General features: G+C 45.3%; 1 protein-coding gene across 2 annotated transcripts in view; it reads left to right on the forward strand.

Annotated features, from left to right (window-relative positions):
* CUNH16orf46 (chromosome unknown C16orf46 homolog) overlaps positions 1 to 21,945 on the forward strand; it is a 31,330-nt gene extending 9,385 nt beyond the window's left edge. The window contains exons 1-3 of one of the 2 annotated variants that reach the window (XM_073659127.1): positions 7,756 to 7,922; positions 13,591 to 13,801; positions 19,499 to 21,945. In XM_073659127.1, the coding sequence (XP_073515228.1) occupies positions 13,607 to 13,801; positions 19,499 to 20,479 (1,176 nt within the window). In that variant the 5' untranslated portion in view covers positions 7,756 to 7,922; positions 13,591 to 13,606 and the 3' untranslated portion in view covers positions 20,480 to 21,945. Of the gene's footprint in view, positions 1 to 7,755; positions 7,923 to 13,590; positions 13,802 to 19,498 lie in introns of those variants that run through there. The other variant, XM_073659126.1, reaches the window with a different exon arrangement.
* The last annotated feature ends 47 nt before the right edge of the window (positions 21,946 to 21,992 follow it).

A 21,992-nucleotide genomic window follows, 5' to 3' on the forward strand; every position in this document is an offset into this window, starting at 1 on the left:
ACAGTAAACCTAGTGGCATCTCTCTAGCTGACATACATCTGGGGGCTTCGTTATTCCTTAAAAATCCCCCCCCCCCAATGCTGAGCAACCGATATTTATTTTGCCAACTGCCAACTCTGACACAACCCCAAGGGTCAACACCCGGCCGTTCTCCATTGTGCTGCCTACCAGCATTGACGGAAACTACTCTACCCCACATGGGTCATCTTCAGACTCTCTTCTATGGTGTTCACTGCCAGTTCTTACAGAACCCCTCGCCCCACTCACTCATTAGCACCATAGTACCGGCCGCCCGAGCAGGACATTTCTTCTCTCCTGCCCGGCGTCCTGAGTCCCCCTGAAGTCATGGTGTCACGGATGTATCAAGTGTGACAGACAATCGCTCTGGATCCGGCTGTAGAAGGTCACTGCACTTGGCTTTGCAGACGCCTTCTTGATCCTCTCATCGCTGTAGTGTAGTGATATCCTTCTTCCTTTAGGACCCAGCAGCGACCTCCACCTTCTGCTGCTGATTGACACACCCTTGCTTGTTAGTTAAAAACTCTCAGAGTCTCCAGAGAGTCGCCGGTGATAACTCTATTTTCCTCTGTCCATGCCTGGAGTACTTGTAGTGGGCTAGTTTCTTCTTGGACTTCCCTTGGAGGACAGTTGACACTGAGCTCAGCTATTGACTGTAGAGATATCAATGTGACGTCAGCGCTGCAGACAATAGCAGACACAGGGAGAAGCGAAGACTCAGCTCTGGACCTGGGGAGGGGGAGTAAATAAGAGATTGATTATTTTTTAAACACACTACAGCTTGGAACATTTGAGACCATTCTAGGTCTGACAGTACATAGCAGACTAGTAGGTACGATCCATAACCGTTATCTCTCCTCTCCTGAACTCTAAACTGAATTATCAAACCACATCAAAGTTCAACTTTCAAATCGTCATCCATTGGCTTAGAAGATAGTTCAGGAGAAGAGAGATGAGGGATACAAATCGCATCCGAGAATACTGATAGATCCACTTGTAACACATTCTGCAGCCAGCTATGTACAGTGATACATAGAGGCTGTGGAAGCCAAATGGTCCAAAAATTATGGCAAAACCCTATTGCAAAAATAATTTTTAGGCGAGGTAATAAAAAAAATGCCCCCAGTGTTCATTGGTGGTCTACTACAGTAGAACTGTAGGGACTTTGCAGATGGAATCTGAAAACCACTGAAAACTTTGGAAATAAACGTTTGCCAATTTGGGGAACGCATTACAAATTGCATCGCATTGAGCGCGAAAAAATAATCAAGTGTTGAGAAGTGATCAATTACGCCGCACTTTCCTCTTGAGGCTCAGGCAGTCCTATGTCGTCTATCTTCCCTGGCTCTCCTATTAATAGCAGAGAATCTTTATAGGGGGGATGTTAGGAGGTTGTCAGATATAGTACATGCTGCCTATCTTGCCAGAAATGAAGGATCCAATGAGAAATAAGTGCGGCTGTTATTGAAAAAAAACAGCGGGATCCACCAAAAAGAAGCTGAACCTATAGCTTCGCTATAGGGTTCCATTTACGATCACTTTTTTTTGCATATTCATTTTGCAAACAGAAGTGATAGTTAAAGAGCATTTCCAGCGACTGCAAAAAATGCAGGTTGCCAAAGGTGCAAAGCTGGAAAGCAGAAGTTAAATAGTTAATGGCTGCAATTTTCAGTAGCCACCCCAAAAATAAAGAGAACAACGGGATGACTTGTTTTCTAGTGACTTTCTCATTTTAGATGTAAAGGTCTCTGCAGTAAAATCAGGGAAGCTGAAAGTCCAGACTGCATAACTCCACAGACCGGAACGCTAATCTACTTCTTAGTGGCATCTCTGCACAATCGTCCTGGGTTCTTCCACCCCCCGGGGCGTGTGACAAGTAAAATCTTCACTCTTTCTCTGTAGCTGTTAATTATTTAGTTACTAGAAAGGCAAAGCTTACAACTGTTACTAAGCGCAGCTCGCGGCTTGGAAGGCAATAATGCGGTGACTTTGTAGCAAGGGCTGAATAATGACTGAAGGTCACAGCTACATTGTCTATTCTTGTGGTGTGCACAGGGCGGACTTCACCGCTGCACGGTAATGATGAAACGGCCGAGGGGTCTTATGCTGGTATTAGGAGAGAATACTCATCTTAGCAGGTCACGGTCCGTTATGTAGAATAATCAGGAATCGCTGTATGAAGGATTTATTTCAATATAGTTCTATACTGTAATGTAGGTGACTGTGTTTTAGCAGAAAGAATACAAATGGATGAAAGCAGGGATCTAAGCGGATATTATCAGGTAGAACTAGAGCAAAATTACCAAGGATTGTGACTAGTAATGGAATTTTTTTTGCAAGTGCTGAATTTTACCGATGACTCCCATGTAATCAGGGTCGGACTGTCCCACCGGAGGACCGGAGGATTCTCCGGTGGGCCCGTGTTCTGGCACTGTCTACAGCTACAGCAGTGATGAAATGACGGCCGTTCAGTATACAACATGAACTGCAGGCTGCAGGAGAAGAGAGATTCACCGACGAGTGCACTGCTCTACATTGTTGTTCCAAGTGTGGTATCGCAATGATCAGGGATGTAATCACTAATGATGGTGAACTCCTGTTCTGGCCTAAAAGTCAATTTACAGATTAGTGATGGCTGATCCTGCCAAGATTGGCCAATAGAGATGGTGCGGATCGATTAGCAGGACACTTTGGTGACAGGTGGCTACCGGATGGGATCCCTGTGAACTACCTCCCGGTATCCCTGGCTCTTCTTCTGATTGGCCGGACTGGCACAATGTCATCTTTGCAGCGTGACGTCACATCAGACCAGCTAGTCAAAGGACCCGCGGATTCCCGATTCTCAGGGCTTTCATCCAGTGCCCTCAGATTACTGACCAACCATCTGATGTTCTTTTGGACAAAAAAAGAATAAAAAAATATGAATTTCTATAACCATTACTTTTGTTTCTCCCTATGTGACAGCAGAATTGTGAATCCTCACAGCATGCAGTGTGTGCGCTGTCAGGATTCTCCAGTGTCAGCACCAGGAGCGGGAAATCATTTGATCGCAAGTATGCAATTTGCCACATTCCAACTAGATGTGTCAATATGAGCAAGGCTAGTCGGCATGTGACCGCATGTATGAAAATCACATACTTGCGGTCATGCACTCGCCCGCTCCCGGCGATGAAGAATCCTGACTGTGCTTAGAATACTTATGATTATGGCATCAAATAGTTAGGGATTTCGATCAAATTTACTTTTGCCTTCAGACTACCCCTTTAAGGATGTTTTTTTGAGCTGGACGTCCCCTTTTAATGGTAGTTGCACTTACATTCATATTAATGATCTATACACATATGGATTGTTATGTCTATCACTTTAGATTACTTTTCACTTTAGTCATATAAAAATTGGAAGTACCGTATACCTCAGGGGCGAACAGAAGTTCATTCACATAAATTCAGAAGTATTGATCGCTCTCGTCTCTGTATACATGTGATGTGATGATGAATAGAGGAATGGAGGAGGTCAATAAATTGCCCTCACCGCAGCAGCTTGTGGTTTCTTCATAAGCTCTGCAGATTCATTGCGCGCGTCTTCTCTGACCTTAGTGAAGATTGACTGTCGGACGGCTTACCTATGAATATGACATTATAAGCAATTCTACCTGATGTAATAGTATGAAATCTATACAATACGTATACTAAAGCCAATAGCATCAGTGATTTATCATAGGATTATGTTACCAGGTCAGACATATTGCACGTTATTACTAGTAATTAACCCCGGGTTGGCTGTTATCGGCAGCGTTAGCCGCTGGCATAGGCTGGTGTCACAGAATGGGTGGTCCACTCTCTGTGCCCTTTCTAATGAGGAGGTGCACTAAATTGTCATCTCCCTTAAAACAGCCTTTTTTGTAAAAAAAAACAAAAAAATTATATATATATACAGTACAGACCAAAAGTTTGGACACATCTTCTCATTTAAAGATTTTTCTGTATTTTCATGACTATGAAAATTGTACATTCACACTGAAGGCATCAAAACTATGAATTAACACATGTGGAATTATATACTTAACAAAAAAGTGTGAAACAACTGAAAATATGTCTTATATTCTAGGTTCTTCAAAGTAGCCACCTTTTGCTTTGATGACTGCTTTGCACACTCTTGGCATTCTCTTGATGAGCTTCAAGAGGTAGTCACTGGAAATGGTTTTCACTTCACAGGTGTGCCCTGTCAGGTTTAATAAGTGGGATTTCTTGCCTTATAAATAGGATTGGGACCATCAGTTGTGTTCTGCAGAAGTCAGGTGGATACACAGCTGATAGTCCTACTGAATAGACTGTTAGAATTTGTATTATGGCAAGAAAAAAGCAGCTAAGTAAAGAAAAATGAGTGGCCATCATTACTTTAAGAAATGAAGGTCAGTCTGTCCGAAAAATTGGGAAAACTTTGAAAGTGTCCCCAAGTGCAGTTGCAAAAACCATCAAGCGCTACAAAGAAACTGGCTCACATGAGGACCGCCCCAGGAAAGGAAGACCAAGAGTCACCTCCGCTTCTGAGGATAAGTTTATCTGAGTCACCAGTCTCAGAAATCGCAGGTTAACAGCAGCTCAGATTAGAGACCAGGTCAATGCCAAACAGAGTTCTAGCAGCAGACACATCTCTACAACAACTGTTAAGAGGAGACTTTGTGCAGCAGGCCTTCATGGTAAAACAGCTGCTAGGAAACCTCTGCTAAGGACAGGCAACAAGCAGAAGAGACTTGTTTGGGCTAAAGAACACAAGGAATGGACATTAGATCAGTGGAAATCTGTGCTTTGGTCTGATGAGTCCAAATTTGAGATCTTTGGTTCCAACCACCGTGTCTTTGAGCGACGCAGAAAAGGTGAACGGATGGACTCTACATGCCTGGTTCCCACTGTGAAGCATGGAGGAGGAGGTGTGATGGTGTGGGGGTGCTTTGCTGGTGACACTGTTGGTGATTTATTCAAAATTGAAGGCATACTGAACCAGCATGGCTACCACAGCATCTTGCACCGGCATGCTATTCCATCCGGTTTGCGTTTAGTTGGACCATCATTTATTTTTCAACAGGACAATGACCCCAAACACACCTCCAGGCTGTGTAAGGGCTATTTGACCAAGGAGGAGAGTGATGGGGTGCTACGCCAGATGACCTGGCCTCCATATTCACCAGACCTGAACCCAATCGAGATGGTTTGGGGTGAGCTGGACCGCAGAGTGAAGGCAAAAGGGCCAACAAGTGCTGAGCATCTCTGGGAACTCCTTCAAGATTGTTGGAAGACCATTTCCGGTGACTACCTCTTGAAGCTCATCAAGAGAATGCCAAGAGTGTGCAAAGCAGTCATCAAAGCAAAGGTGGCTACTTTGAAGAACCTAGAATATAAGACATATTTTCAGTTGTTTCACACTTTTTTGTTAACTATATAATTCCACATGTGTTAATTCATAGTTTTGATGACTTAAGTGTGAATGTACAATTTTCATAGTCATGAAAATACAGAAAAATCTTTAAATGAGAAGGTGTGTCCAAACTTTTGGTCTGTACTGTGTATATGTATATATATATATATATATATATACGTATATATATATATAGTAAAGCAAAGTCTTTGGGTTGCCCTTTAGGGTGAAGTTATGGAAAATTCCTTTTAGATGTTCTCAGTCACATCTGCACCTTGGACAAATGCCATTACAGGTCCTAAGGGGGTCGTTCTTCAGTTTTCCCAGACTCTTCCTAAAAAAAAATTTGCAATTATGTAGCAACATGGAATTACGGGATGCATCACCGCATAAAGGAAAGTTTAGCTGCATCCCTGCCAGATGAGCGATCACCCAGCTTTCCCACAGCCAGAGATAACGATGAAGAAACAACTGCCCGGAATTGCTCACAACTTGATAAAATGGGAAGATTCAGGGACTAAAGTTTACTAGACATTACCAAATGGTCACCATTATTCCGGACTTCCACTACAGGGCATGGAACAGTGACTAAGGCCCTGTATAATATATGAAGAGCCTTGTGCACGAGTCCTGATCTAATCATAAAATCTCATAATAATTTATCAACTATCCACTTAAGGCGAGTCCCAGTGGTCAGACCTCCAACAATCAGACGCTTATCACCTATGCTTATGGTTGGGTCATCCTCCTTAAAGGGGTACTCTCCAGTTATTAAATTGATTTATGTTAGACAACATAAAAATAAGCAAATTTGGAACTGACTTGCTTTTTCTATCTGCTGTCATTCTCCTGCAATGAGAGCTTTTATCTTGCATAGTGTACAGCAAGTTTCTATAGAGCGTGAGTATATGCAATAGTTACCTTTCAGGAGTTAACTCCTGAGATTCCAGCCACCTCTCTCCAGCACACTGATTTCTATACAGCAGTTAGCTGCTTATCTCCCTCCTGCTTAGCTCCTGACGAGCTGCTGTTATAAATCATGCTCTTATCAATCCTGTAGAATCACAATCCCCAGCACTCCGCATCATGGCTCTCACTGTCCAGGGCTGTGTGCTTGATCAAATACAGTTATCGCTGTGTGTAAATGCAGTGATAGCAGTGTAGGCGCAGAACAACCCACTGACAGCTAAATGTGTTACAGCAGAACTTATGCTGAGCTTTATAGTTCTACTAATACTACAGCTCTGCTCTGTGGTGTAACTTGAAGCTTGTGGGCCCTAGTGCAAAATCTCAAACAGAGGCCCCAACTATTGGAGATCTTTAATAATAATAGTCTTTTCATATAGGACAAAAGGCCATTTGGGCCTCAGGTATGAATGAAACCCCTGGCTCTGCTACTCAACAGAGCTGTCACTCAAGGAGAAGAGCCCGCCCTCCCAGAAACCAGGAAGTAAGGAGACTGCAAAGCTCTGAGCTGCTCAAGAGACAACTTGGGAATACCCCTTTAACTTTAAAATCCGGCTCCCCCCATGTAAGACAAAGGTCCCGTGCTGTCTGTTCCTGTAGCTGCCTGCGACTACACTGTGGTCAGAAAGGAATTTAAAGGGGTTGTCCAGGTGGTCTGCAGTTACTCTAAGAGTGCAGTGCAGACCCTCACTGATTTAATATCGATAGCCTATACCAAGGTAAAGCCCCTTAAAGGGGTTGTCCAGGTGGTCTGCAGTCACTCTGTGTGATGCAGGCCCCCACTGATCTAATATCAATAGCCTATCCCCTTAAAGGGGTTGTCCATCTAGTCTGCAGTCCTCCGCTTTGTGAAAGTGAACGGACCCGTAGACCACAGACGGACTCTCAGGAAGTTCGGAGGGGTGTTTTGAACGATCGGTGGGGACCTGGATCCGGACCCCTCACCCCAGCCGCCACTATAGTATCTATAAAATAATAGTTGTGCTTTAAGAAGTAAAAAATGTAGATTTTATATACTGGTGATATTATATCTCCGGGTGCTGCTCTGCCCCTGCACCGCCAGTGACATCATCGCGCCCCCATATACAGTGCAGCCCCCCGCCAAGCTGCAGTAGGTGACCCCATTTTTCAGGCCTGCCTCTATTTTTATGGAAATAGGGCTAAAAAAATTATTTCTGTCCCAATTTCTGGATACGATACAAAATAAAACTGAGGCTCAGAAGTCTCGTTCTTTAGCAGAAGTGTTTGACTTGTGGGTGTGAGGGGGCAGGGTGGTGCCCACCCCACATCCGGGTACCACTGGTGATGACCCCAAGGAGACAGCAGCCCGCTCTGCCGCGTCAGAATCAAGGTCAGCGGCGCACTGCGGTCACGTGACACGCCACTTCCGCTGGGGGAAAAGCCCCGCCCAGAGCACGCGACCCAAGCGTAACCCCTGACAACGGCTGCGGAGGGAGGAGATGGAGCGGAGCGGGGAGGACGGCGGCGCCGTGATGTGTGCGGCCCCTGACTGCTGCTGACGGGTGTGTACTGAGCCGGGACCGGCCTGCTGCTGGGGCCTGTAGTTCTGGGGCTTCTGCCTTATTTCAATGTTGATTCTCTAGTGCTGACAGAGGAGAAATGGGGATGCTGGGAGCAGTAGTCCTACACCGCATACATCTCTGTGTGAAGATGCTGGTGCTTGTAGTCCTACACCCGTTGTGTCTGTGTAATAATGCTGGGGCTTGTAGTCCTACACCCGTTGTGTCTGTGCAATAATGCTGGGGCTTGTAGTCCTACACCCGTTGTGTCTGTGCAATAATGCTGGGGCTTGTAGTCCTACACCCATTGTGTCTGTGCAATAATGCTGGGGCTTGTAGTCCTACACCCATTGTGTCTGTGCAATAATGCTGGGGCTTGTAGTCCTACACCCATTGTGTCTGTGCAATAATGCTGGGGCTTGTAGTCCTACACCCGTTGTGTCTGTGTAATAATGCTGGGGCTTGTAGTCCTACACCCGTTGTGTCTGTGCAATAATGCTGGGGCTTGTAGTCCTACACCCATTGTGTCTGTGCAATAATGCTGGGGCTTGTAGTCCTACACCCATTGTGTCTGTGCAATAATGCTGGGGCTTGTAGTCCTACACCCATTGTGTCTGTGCAATAATGCTGGGGCTTGTAGTCCTACACCCATTGTGTCTGTGCAATAATGCTGGGGCTTGTAGTCCTACACCCATTGTGTCTGTGCAATAATGCTGGGGCTTGTAGTCCTACACCCATTGTGTCTGTGCAATAATGCTGGGGCTTGTAGTCCTACACCCATTGTGTCTGTGCAATAATGCTGGGGCTTGTAGTCCTACACCCATTGTGTCTGTGCAATAATGCTGGGGCTTGTAGTCCTACACCCATTGTGTCTGTGCAATAATGCTGGGGCTTGTAGTCCTACACCCATTGTGTCTGTGCAATAATACTGGGGCTTGTAGTCCTACACCCATTGTGTCTGTGCAATAATGCTGGGGCTTGTAGTCCTACACCCATTGTGTCTGTGCAATAATGCTGGGGCTTGTAGTCCTACACCCATTGTGTCTGTGTAATAATGCTGGGGCTTGTAGTCCTACACCCATTGTGTCTGTGTAATAATGCTGGGGCTTGTAGTCCTACACCCATTGTGTCTGTGTAATAATGCTGGGGCTTGTAGTCCTACACCCATTGTGTCTGTGTAATAATGCTGGGGCTTGTAGTCCTACACCCATTGTGTCTGTGTAATAATGCTGGGGCTTGTAGTCCTACACCCATTGTGTCTGTGTAATAATGCTGGGGCTTGTAGTCCTACACCCATTGTGTCTGTGTAATAATGCTGGGGCTTGTAGTCCTACACCCATTGTGTCTGTGTAATAATGCTGGGGCTTGTAGTCCTACACCCATTGTGTCTGTGTAATAATGCTGGGGCTTGTAGTCCTACACCCATTGTGTCTGTGTAATAATGCTGGGGCTTGTAGTCCTACACCCATTGTGTCTGTGTAATAATGCTGGGGCTTGTAGTCCTACACCCATTGTGTCTGTGTAATAATGCTGGGGCTTGTAGTCCTACACCCATTGTGTCTGTGTAATAATGCTGGGGCTTGTAGTCCTACACCCATTGTGTCTGTGTAATAATGCTGGGGCTTGTAGTCCTACACCCATTGTGTCTGTGTAATAATGCTGGGGCTTGTAGTCCTACACCCATTGTGTCTGTGTAATAATGCTGGGGCTTGTAGTCCTACACCCATTGTGTCTGTGTAATAATGCTGGGGCTTGTAGTCCTACACCCATTGTGTCTGTGTAATAATGCTGGGGCTTGTAGTCCTACACCCATTGTGTCTGTGTAATAATGCTGGGGCTTGTAGTCCTACACCCATTGTGTCTGTGTAATAATGCTGGGGCTTGTAGTCCTACACCCATTGTGTCTGTGTAATAATGCTGGGGCTTGTAGTCCTACACCCATTGTGTCTGTGTAATAATGCTGGGGCTTGTAGTCCTACACCCATTGTGTCTGTGTAATAATGCTGGGGCTTGTAGTCCTACACCCATTGTGTCTGTGTAATAATGCTGGGGCTTGTAGTCCTACACCCATTGTGTCTGTGTAATAATGCTGGGGCTTGTAGTCTTACATATTTTGTGTCCCTAAACATATGCTGGCACTTGTAGTTCTCTATATCTTTTGTAATAATGATGGCGCTTATAGTCCTACACCTTTTGTCTGTATAGTTATGCTGAGACCTGTAGTTCTACACCGCTTGTATCCTTGTAATGATGTTGGGACCTGCAGTTCTCTGCCCACTGTAATAATGCTGGGGCTTGTAGTGCTGTAGTGTTAAACTAAGGGCACGCTCACACTTTTCTGACGCACAGTTGCAGTTCCCTCGGGGTCCGCACTGTACATTAGCTCCATAGAACGGGGCTCATTCCTGCATTATGCCGCTGTACACACATGGAAACCTCCCCGGAGAAGCCTTATCCCGCTGCGCTTTTCTGTTTCAGTGTTCTGGATCCATTTTTGGGCCAGATCTCAGTTTTTACAATACGTGGGTCACCCAATTTTTGTGCCCCCTTATACAGTGCAGCCCACGGCCAGGGATGATGCATTGCCTGTGCCAGTCTGCAGTAGGTGACCACCTGCTGGGTCAGTGTTCTGTGGTCGCTGGACTAGAGCCCTGTCACCCACCTCCTCGTTTGATTAGTTGGCCTGGTGGGAAGTTGTGGGCGCATCATGCTACAAAAAACAATGTCGCTCCAGGCCGCATAATCAAAAGAGAAGCCGCGGTGGATGGCAAGAAGTGCTGCGCTTACTTAGCCGCTAGACCAGGGTCCTGCAAATCCATTCCCTCATCCTTCGTGCTGACATCTGCGATACTTATGGCCTATTGATAGGATGACCTATAGAACCTGCCCACTTCCAGATCTCTAATAGAAGTAGATGGGCACCACCGCTCCATTCATTATCTATAGGACCGCCAGCTAATCGGACGCTGTACTTGGCTATCTCCGGCCATCCTATAGACAGTGAATGCAGCGGTGGCGCACATTGCTTGGCCCACGCCGCATTTACATGGGGCATGTTAGAGCCCGGTTCTCCACACTGATGGAGTCCTATCCTGTGACTAGGGGACACCTTGCAAAAATAGAAATTTGACAGGATTTGACAAATTTTGCGTAAAAGTAGAGAAAATAAAGAAGCAAGCCTTACTTACCAGTCCAGTGCAACTCCCTATCCCGCTGTATCATTCACGTGGCCACTGCAGCCAATCACTGACTTCAGCAGTCATGTGCCGTGTATACACGTTACTGCTGAGACCTATGATTGGCTGCAGTAGTCACGTGAATGAGATGCAGATAGGTGTGATCAGTGCAGCACCATTGGCGCAATCAGTGCATCGGTGGCGCTATCATTGCTGCGCCGTTGGCGCAATCAGTGCAGTATTGGTGGCGTGCACACTTGTCTGGACATATGGCGAGAAACTGATATCTCCCATCGGTCCCCTGATGAACCCTGGAGAAAACAGAGGGAAACTCGTTGGGACAACTTAAATGATAAGTGTCAATTCTCTTTATCTGCAATGTCCACATTGTGGTACATATATATGTGAGTGTAACATTGAGACGTGCTATCTAATACTGGTTAAGGTGGCTACCTGGAGGATTAGGAGGTTACGGGATTAAAATTTTGTATTGAGGATATGTGCGGTTCTTACTGTAGGACCAATAATCTTCATTTTGATCATGCGATCAATCATTGCCTAGACTCTCCACATTTGTGGGATAGGTTTTCAGTCTGCTAGACAGAACAGCATGATACATTTATGTATGTGGTTACTATCTGGATGTCACTCACTCTGAGTGACATATTCAATATGTGGAGCATATAAGTGGTCCACGCTGTGGGACCAATATACCCTGACTATTTTATCACCTAGCGCCTATACGTTCCACATGTGTGGGATAGACTCTGGGTTGCCAGACAGAAAAGTATGATTCACCTTTAAATGTGTGTATTGTCTTGTGACTGTTCTAACTGAAACAATTTATACATGTGCCTTTTCCCTTATCATCCCTATATGTATCTAATTTGACTTAGGGTGAACATTAGGGTATTCAGGATTGAGCGGGGGCACTATACCGTTTAGATTAGGGTGCCAACCTCCGCAGCAAGGCAGGGCAAGAGACAGGGCATACTAGGGTAAGGCCCCACCAGCGTATAAAAATTATTCCCTGATTATATATCTATATATTCTCCTTTACATTATGTTTATTGGTTGATACACTTTAATTTTTAAAATCTCCAGTTTTTCTAAGCACTTTATATTTGAACTACTGGTGGGCTGTCAGGGCATTTGGGGGTGTAGACATTTAGCGAGGGCGCCTTGTTATTATATAAGGACACGCCCTTTCCCGCGATAGGGTTCTTGGATTGCTAAGGACTACTAAAACATCTTCAATCCTTACTGCCTCATTATAGATATTGTCTCGCCCTTATGCTGTGTTTGTATTTTCTGTGGTTTGTTGGGAGTCCGTATGCTTTTAAATATTAATAAAAGTTACATTTTAAGTATCTATTTTGTTCTGAGGCTTTCAAGCATCGGTTGGCGCGATCAGTGCAGCATCGGTGGGGCGATCAGTGCAGCATCGGAGCTACACTGCTAAGATTCGGGGCTTGTTCCTATGCGTTGCCATATATTTATTTATTATTTTTCATAATTCGTAGCCATTTTGGTTAGCGGACCTGCTACTCTTCAGCTGTGGGATAATCCCATGGCCCTGTGCTGTAATCACACAGTCCAACACTTTTCATCCCCATCAGTCCTGTCTGCAGTGATGGCACCTGCATGATTTATAGAGGGTTATCCGAGAAACATCAGTGTAAAGTACAAGCCTGTGTCCTATGTAATTATTTATCGGCACGGCCCGTGGTTCAGGTTGCCGCCATCACCTCGCTCTGTGCTCCAGTTGTGCCACCTGCGAGACTCATCTTCTAATTAAAACCCATTGATTGCGGGAGTCGCTTTAAAGTAAATTGCCGTTTTAAAATTTAATTTACCGCATGTGATCGACCTAATTATCTCATTGCCCCTAAAAAATACTTTGCACCATATTAATAACCTTATTACCACTAGGAAGCAAACAAGTCACCGGGTGGGAATTGTTTTCTTGCTGCCAACAGATCGAAAAATGACGGTGCCAGCGCCGTTCCAGCGGTATCTACACTGGCTCTCCCGGGCATCGGGTGACATTATTATATAGCAGTGCTGGCAGACTAGGGTTTGTGCCGATCCTATGAGCCCGGCTGTCTTCCTGGATAATAACATTTTGCCTTTTTATAAATTCTGACATCACGTTATAATTTTATTAATGTCCTCCAGCAAAGGCGTAATCCAATGAACCGCGAGATGCGACGTCTGGAACCTGATATAATAAATTTATTGACAACCGCTATCTGTTTACACGGGAAGACGCCCATTAATCAGAGGAGCCATCTGGTAATACGGTCAGCGTGGCAGCTTCTCCTTGCGGAGGAGGGTAGCCAGTGAGACAACATTTTGAGAATCCATATAACTTGTCTCCAGCATCCAAGTCGTGGATTTGGTCTCAATTTTTGGAAATAGTTACATGCATAAACCCTACTTGTGGTCTTATATGTGATACGTTGGGCTCCTAAATCTCCAATTTTATATTGCAGATGTAATGCTAACTCAATGGCTATCCGAGATAATGATTCACTACTGGAAACGTTGCAAGAGCTAGAAGAATTTCCACAAAAAGTCTGCTCCCCTCGTGAAGAGAAAAGGGAGAAGGAGCTGACGGAAGCACTGGTGGAGATCAGCGAGAAGACTCTGGAGGATGATCACAGGTCCATCGAGTGGCTGATAGGCACAGGATGGGAAGAAGCTGTGAGTACATCATAGCCACCCCTCTGCCACAGTTTATATCGGGGTAGGATCCTCTAAGGATCTGGAGATCTCCGCTTGTAAATTAGAAGGGTCATGAGATCTACTCAGTAATGTGTAGTGACAGGATCATCGTGGGGATGGTGCATAAGTTATCGGGGGTGTTGCTAAAGTTTTAAAAACTTTGTATAGATAAAAGTATTGGTACTCTACAAATTACACCCACAGGAGCCTTTTTGACCTCCCATTCTACATCCATAGACATTAAAGGGGTGGTTATGTTCCTCCTAATTCCCTACCTATTTAGTTTGAGAATCCCTATGCATGCTGGGATACTCAAAGCATCTTCAATGACGCTTGTTTCAGGGGCTGGGCAGTATAATGTGCACAATGACAGTGCGCTCTCTGTTGTCGGCTCAGATCAGCAGTAATAAGCCGGCAACAGAGTGCGGCGTCAGACTACCCGGCGTGCAGAAAGCACTTGCAGGGGCAGCGCTGGTCTCTGCACATTTTGTATTCTGACACTGTGCTCTCTTTACTGTTAATCTGAGCAGACAACAGAGAGGGCGCTGTTATTGTGCACAGCGCACAGGGACTAGCAAAGCCCCTGAAATGAGCGTCACTGATGAGGCTTTGTTGTAAGGCAGGGGCAGAGGTTGTGACAGTGACCGCAGCCTCTGCCCCCCAGATGACGCTTTGTTTGAGCACCCCCAGTGCATGCTGGGATACTCAAACAAAGCATCATTAAAAAGGAAGTGGGGGAAAAAAAAGGGAGTTCGATAGTGTCGTTCGGGAAGGAAAGGGAAATTGTAATTAAAGTATATTAGAAAATAGTTCAGAATATGGCACTAAATAGAGATGGATTTAGGAAGAAGAGGACTTTGCCCTAATACCCCCCTTTAATATGGAGTAGGACAATATAACAGCTTCCACTCTACTGGGAAGGTTTTCTAGAAGATTTTTTGTGGGATTTTTCCTCCTTCATCCAGAAGAACATTTGTGAGGTCAGGCACTGATGTCCGGCCTTACAATCTCTGTTCCAGTTCATCCCAAAGGTGTAGGATGGGCTTGAGGTCCGGGCTTTGTGCGGCCGGTCATGTTCTTCTCACCAAACTCCTACCCCCATCCCACTCATGTCTGTATGGACCTTGTGCACCGTCATGGGCAAAAGAAGAGGGTCTTCCCCTAACTGTTCGCACAAGTGGCAGCTACAATTGTCCACAATATCTTATGCTGAAGCATTAAGGTTTACCTGCACTGGAACAAAGGAACCGAGGCCGAATATTAAAAAAAAACACCCCATAGTATTACCCCTCATCCACCAAAGTACAGCAGGCACAATGCTGTCAGGCAGGTAACATTCCCCTGGTATTCACCAAACCCTGACTCGTCCATCAGACGCCAGATAGAGAAGTGTGATCCTTCACTGCACAGAACATGTTTCCTCCAGAGTCCAGTGGTGGCGGCTTTACATCACTCCATCCGAAGCTCAGCATTGTGCTTGGTGATGTACGGCTGCATGCAGCTGTTAGGCCATGAAGCTCCCAGCGGGTGTGCAGCGTTTGTGCTGATATACCAGAGGAGGTCAGCAGTGCGTTGATAACTTTTCAGCCTTCTGCTCCTCAGCAGTCAGCCCCCTGCTCTGTAATGTTACGGGGTCTCCACTTTGTGGTTGAGTTGCTGCGGTTCCTTCCACTTCTCAATAATATCACTCACAGGTGATGGGGGAAGATTAGGAGGAAGAAATGTCAAGGACAAACTTGTTACCCCATTGGCTCCTGTTACAGGACCAAGCTGGTATCAGGGAGCTCTTTAGAACCAGCCACCCTTTCCCAAATGCTAATAGGGAAGACGGCAATGGATTTTATTCACCTGTGGCACTGGGAATGAATGCTAAATCTAAATTTAATAATTAAGCGCGGTCTCCAAAACTTTTGTCCCTATAGTGTGTAAGCGAATACATCACCGGTCATAATATCCAGTGAGTCACAGGTGACGTCTGCTCCGGTTATAGCCGTTTTCTTCATTTGGGACAGACCACCATTAATGTTTCTTCCAGCCCTGAACTATCGTCTGCAGAATTTGGAGTCTCCCAATTTCTGTATTGCATGGAGATAGTGACCCACAGTCACACCAACCACCGCACAGCAATTTATAAGGTGGTGCTTTGCGTGGACAGGATTGTGTGCATTGACAAAAGGGCATTTTCTTGTTGCGGAATAACAACTTTGGTGCAGAAAAAAGTAAAATAAAGGAATAAAAATAACTTGCCAAGTTTTTGGATGTGAGGTTGTACTTCTCTATCATTGCTGATCCAGCTCTAAACTTAATCTGGTGGAACGGATACCCCCAGATGAATAGGAATGATACCATAGAAAAGTATGGGTTCATTTCTGTACCATGCTGGAAATGGGGGGAAAAAAAATCAGGATTGATGGACATTTGAAAACAATGGCTTAACAAGCCTCTTCACAGTGACTACAAGTTTTCTAATGGAAACTGCTTTAGGCTGTGTGCCCACGTTGCGTTTTTGGTGCGGATTTGCCGCGCAGAAACGCATTGCATACCTTATCCCATGACTTCCTATGACATTCTGCAAGTTCTGTGCACATGGTCAGGATTTTTTCTGTGTGGATTTTACTCGCAGAAAAAAATCCTGACATGACCAACTCTTGTGTGTTTCTGCATGCAGATTTGCCTATACAATGCATCGGAAAAACTGCATGCGTTTTTCTGCCAAGGAGATGCAGAAATGCTCAGGAAAATTTCTGCTTTATTTCTGCATCGTGGGCACTAAGCCTTGAAAAACTCAAACGTTTCCTAAGTGTTTTTGGAAAGTTTTTTTTCCCTGAGTTTTTTTTTTTTTTAGTCTTCTGATTGGACACTGCCTAGTTTGGAGCATTTTCCATCAGTAGCCACCTCAAAGATAAGATGAGCTCTTTTTCTCCCACCAGGTGTTCAAAGCCGGAGGAAAAACACTTAAAAACTATAAACAGCAAAGTCGTTTTACCATAGAAATGAATAGAAAAAGTCTGTCAAGCGTTAAGTGATTTTTCAGAAGTCTCTCTCCCCCCCCCCCCCCCCCCCCAAAAAAATAAAATAAATAAATAAATATTTGTGTACATACCCTTAGGGTATGTGCACACATCTTTTTCAGGCATATTCAGCCTGGAAAAGTGCCGCAATAGGTGAACACGTCGGTCTAAAATGACATTGCTGTGCACACGTTATTTCTTTTAACTATTTCAGTCTTTGGAAACCGTGAAGGAGTTAAAAGATGTAGCATGTTCATTCTACGGGCAATCAATTTATAGTTTAAATTATAGAAAAATAAAAAAAAAGCTCTCACTTCCTCCGGATGTCAATTACGTAAATAGGAGAGGAGAGTAAAGTCAACGCTGGTTGACCTCAGGGAGTGCGTGACATAATGTCACACAATCCCTGGGAGAGTGAGCGCCGGCATCAGAGGCGAGTATAAGTGTTATTATTTTACCGGAGAGATTCAGAAGGGGTTGCCTGAATAGTGGACAACCCCTTTAACTTGACTTTAAAGTGATGCTTGACCCACAATCTACAAAGCACCTGCCAGCGATTGATGTGTCACAGATCACCAGATTAGATCACTGAGCTCTGTATTTGGCTGTCAGTCCCATAGACAGTGAATGGCGTTGTAGTGCACTTGAAAGACCACCGCTCCATTAAAACATGGGGCACAGGACCCCCCACCCAGTCCCATGATGAGATGGGTTCCCAGCGATCATACATTTATCACCTATCCTAGAGCTCTCATCGATCGTGGTGGTGATGATCCCGCTCTGTTCAGGTGGGTGTTGAAGGCATAATAAGGACAGTAAAACTCCCCAGTATTAGTCATGGGATAACGGTAGTAGGGCAGAAATATTTGTGGCTCTACGGAGACCAACCTCGATCACTACAGAGCAGAATCCATATACACTGCTCAAAAAAATAAAGGGAACACTCAAATAACACATCCTAGATCTGAATGAATGAAATATTCTCATTCAATACTTTGTTCTGTACAAAGTTGAATGTGCTGACAACAAAATCACACAAAAATCATCAATGGAAATTAAATTTATTAACCAATGGAGGCCTGGATTTGGAGTCACCCCCAAAATTAAAGTGGAAAAACACACTACAGGCTGATCCAACTTTGATGTAATGTCCATAAAACAAGTCAAAATGAGGCTCAGTATTATGTGTGACCTCCACGTGCCTGTATGACCTCCCTACAACGCCTGGGCATGCTCCTGATGAGGTTGCGGATGGTCTCCTGTGGGATCTCCTCCCAGACCTGGACTAAAGCATCCGCCAACTCCTGGACAGTCTGTGGTGCAACGTGACGTTGGTGGATGGAGCGAGACATGATGTCCCAGATGTGCTCAATCAGATTCAGGTCTGGGGAACGGGCGGGCCAGTCTATAGCTTCAATGCCTTCATCTTGCAGGAACTGCTGACACACTCCAGCCACATGAGGTCTGGCATTGTCCTGCATTAGGAGGAACCCAGGGCCAACCGCACCAGCATATGGTCTCACTAGGGGTCTGAGGATCTCATCTCGGTACCTAATAGCAGTCAGGCTACCTCTGGCGAGCACATGGAGGGCTGTGCGGCCCTCCAAAGAAATGCCACCCCACACCATTACTGACCCACTGCCAAACCGGTCATGCTGAAGGATGTTGCAGGCAGCAGATCACTCTCTACGGCGTCTCCAGACTCTGTCATGTCTGTCACATGTGCTCAGTGTGAACCTACTTTCATCTGTGAGGAACACAGGGCACCAGTGGCGACTTTGCCAATCCTGGTGTTCTGTGGCAAATGCCAAGCGTCCTGCACGGTGTTGGGCTGTGAGCACAACCCCCATCTGTGGACGTCGGGCCCTCATACCACCCTCATGGAGTCGGTTTCTAACCGTTTGTGCAGACACATGCACATTTGTGGCCTGCTGGAGGTCATTTTGCAGGGCTCTGGCAGTGCTCCTCCTGTTCCTCCTTGCACAAAGGCGGAGGTAGCGGTCCTGCTGCTGGGTTGTTGCGCTCCTACGGCCCCCTCCACATCTCCTGGTGTACTGGCCAGTCTCCTGGTAGCGCCTCCAGCCTCTGGACACTACGCTGACAGACACAGCAAACCTTCTTGTCACAGCTCGCATTGATGTGCCATCCTGGATGAGCTGCACTACCTGAGCAACTTCTGTGGGTTGCAGAGTGCGTCTCCTGCTACTACGAGTGTGAAAGCACAACCAACATTCATAAGTGACCAAAACATCAGCCAGAAAGCATTGGTACGGAGATGTGGTCTGTGGTCCCCACCTGCAGAACCACTCCTTTTATTGAGGATGTCTTGATAATTGGCAATAATTTCCATCTATTGTCTATTCCATTTGCACAACAGCATGTGAAATTGATTGTCAATCAGTGTTGCTTCCCAAGTGGACAGTTTGATTTCACAGAAGTTTGATTTACTTGGAGTTATATTCTGTTGTTTAAGTGTTCCCTTTATTTTTTTGAGCAGTGTAGTTAGCACCATGACACGTGCCATCATATAGGTTCCCCACCAGGGATTTAGATGTCATTTCAAGGTCTCCATCTTAGTAAGACTCTGAAATGTATGGACTATCTCTGAATGTCTGATCCAGTGTAGCTGTGAAAAATTAATGCTTTGTGGTTTCTAATTTTCCAGGCTCGTGGCTGGTGTCCCGTTTCCGCAACGGCATGTCTGCAGCCTCAGAAGAAACAGAAGAAGCCTAAACCTGGAGAGGCCACAGATTGTATTTTATGTCTAGACCTGTGTTTTATACCTGAAAGTAAAGATACAACTGCAGAAACAAAATCCGACACAGTCACCAACCACGAAAAGAAGTCAGCAATCGAGACGAATGCTGAGGCTCACGGCCTGCCTACCGTAGAGAAAGACTTGGCGGCTGGCTTTACAGGTCACTGCCCTTCTACAGAAACCGGTCATGACAACGTATCTTCTGTAGAGGTATCTGTTAGAGAACCAAGACACAACAAGGAGAGGAACATACAAAGCAGCTCCTCACCATCCACTGGGAGAGCCTTTCCGTTATGTACCAATTGTTACAATCCAAAGGAGTCGCTAACGTTCAATGTGCCCTTGTTGTTGCCGCCATTGAAAGCGTCACCTGGAACCGGGCACGCAGAGCAGATGGCACGAAGGAAAGAGGTTCTGCTCCATCAGCTGGAAAAGCTTCCCTCAAAGGGATTTATGGGCAGCACCCTGGCCGGACAAGTCCTCCACAACATGGACCTCAGGGTAGAGAGGAAACTTCTTGAAGTCATAAGTAATCTTCCTAAGGAGCAGCTCAGAGTGCCGGAGCCGCTGTCCTTGGTCACATCTTGCGTTCCAAAAACACCAGTAAAGGACGTGGATCGTCTGCAATGGCAAACCTCGTTATTAGTCCAGAAGTCTCTTGGCGTGAATACCAGCAATGTAAAACATGGGACCAGCTCTGCTCCTGTGGGCTTCCTCCATACCAGGACAATGCAAAACAAGCGCAACATGCGCCAAGAAGTGAGACCTCTCAATGATACTAAAGGTAGAAGGGCAAAATCAGGCGGCAGCCCCGTAGTCAGTAACACGATATTACCTTCGCTGACTGTTACGAGGGTAGAAATACCGGTCAAAATCAAAATGTGCTAAAACTTCTATTACATAGCATATCTGTAATCAGCTACCTCTATACTAGTCACCCTGTTGCCAATAAACCCTATGGAGAACACTATGAAGTATTCATTTTTAGTTAAATAAATCCGAACTCCTGCAGAAAGCAAAAATGGTGAATAAAGTGCTAATCGACTTTTCATCTTAAGGAAAGGTCAGACATGACTGGGTCCCTCCGTGCACTCGCCCATATGAACGGGTGCTGGGACTGCAATTTTTATCCCCCACCTATGTGCAAAAATTTCTCATATGCACTTGCGCATTGACTAACACTGGTGAGCATGCCGTCTCTTAAACACATGGAAACCACTCCAGGCACAAAATGCGTTAATCTGAAAGTATTTTAAAGAGATTTATGATAGACGCCATTGCAGAATTAGAATACACGTTTGATCGGTACTCGATGATTTAAAGGGGGTTTTCATGCTATTCTGTAACTTTACGAAAATGCCTAATGTGCTTAAAAAGAAAAAAAAAAATAGCATATACTCCACTACTGATCCTCCATCCCTGTTGGCAGTGCCTTCCACCAGCTCTGTCTCGTTTTCCGGCATGGTGGAACACGCAGATCCAACAGTTATCACCCTATTGGATAGCTTGTGTTGGTAGGAATATAGCTTTAAGCTCCCCCAAGATTCGCATTCACTTGTTTTTTTGGAAATTATGTTGAAAAGAATGATCGCCACGTAAACCATCTAAATTACAAGCTTGCAATGGCTCAGGGGTTCTCATGGCATGCGTTCCTGCTCCAATGAGTATCCCACTACTCAAAAGTACCCACAAAACTTTGATTATCCCTTCTGATACACAGATTAAAAGGAGTTATCCGGGACCATTAATTTTTCAATATAGGCCAAAAAGCTAATAGGCAGATAGTTACTACTGATTTCTGCCCCTTCCAGCGATTCAATGGGTTCCACAGACATCACGTCAGCAGAGCAGCGGCTTCACTCCCGCTCTGCACTGTTGATGGGACTTGACTGCGGATGTTATGATTGACAGCCGGCTCCCCGCTGTCTAACTGCAGGGAGCTGGCTGTCAATCAGCACAGCGTATGCCATCACAACCTGTCGACGAAGAGGAAGACCTGCTCTTTTAACGTAGAGCAGCTGAATCACCGGCAGGAGCAGTCTGTGATTAATCTGTGCTGAGTACAACAGGCAGATAATTGCCTCTGTTAGCAAATACCTGCCTGTTCTTAAAGGGATTGTCAAGGATTTTTTTTTTTTTACTATAGGCCTAAAAACTGTATGAGATTACTTCCCGAGAACTTATTTTGGGTACAAGTAGGACAGGTTCAGAACATGTCTTAGCTGCAATGTAAAATTATTTGATTAATGCATATTTTTTTAAATTTTCCTTATCAAGCCTGTCCTGCTATAACTGACATATTTAGAATGGTCTGTTTGATAGATTAAAAAAAAAATCAGAAAAAAAAAAAAAAAGGTATTGAGGTTGGAGGCTGGGTTAATGCAAAAAACCTCAATAGTTT

The sequence above is a fragment of the Phyllobates terribilis genome, unplaced genomic scaffold (assembly GCF_046119375.1).
Source record: "Phyllobates terribilis strain yellow unplaced genomic scaffold, ASM4611937v1 Scaffold_13__5_contigs__length_258822181, whole genome shotgun sequence".
Classification (NCBI taxonomy): domain Eukaryota; kingdom Metazoa; phylum Chordata; class Amphibia; order Anura; family Dendrobatidae; genus Phyllobates; species Phyllobates terribilis.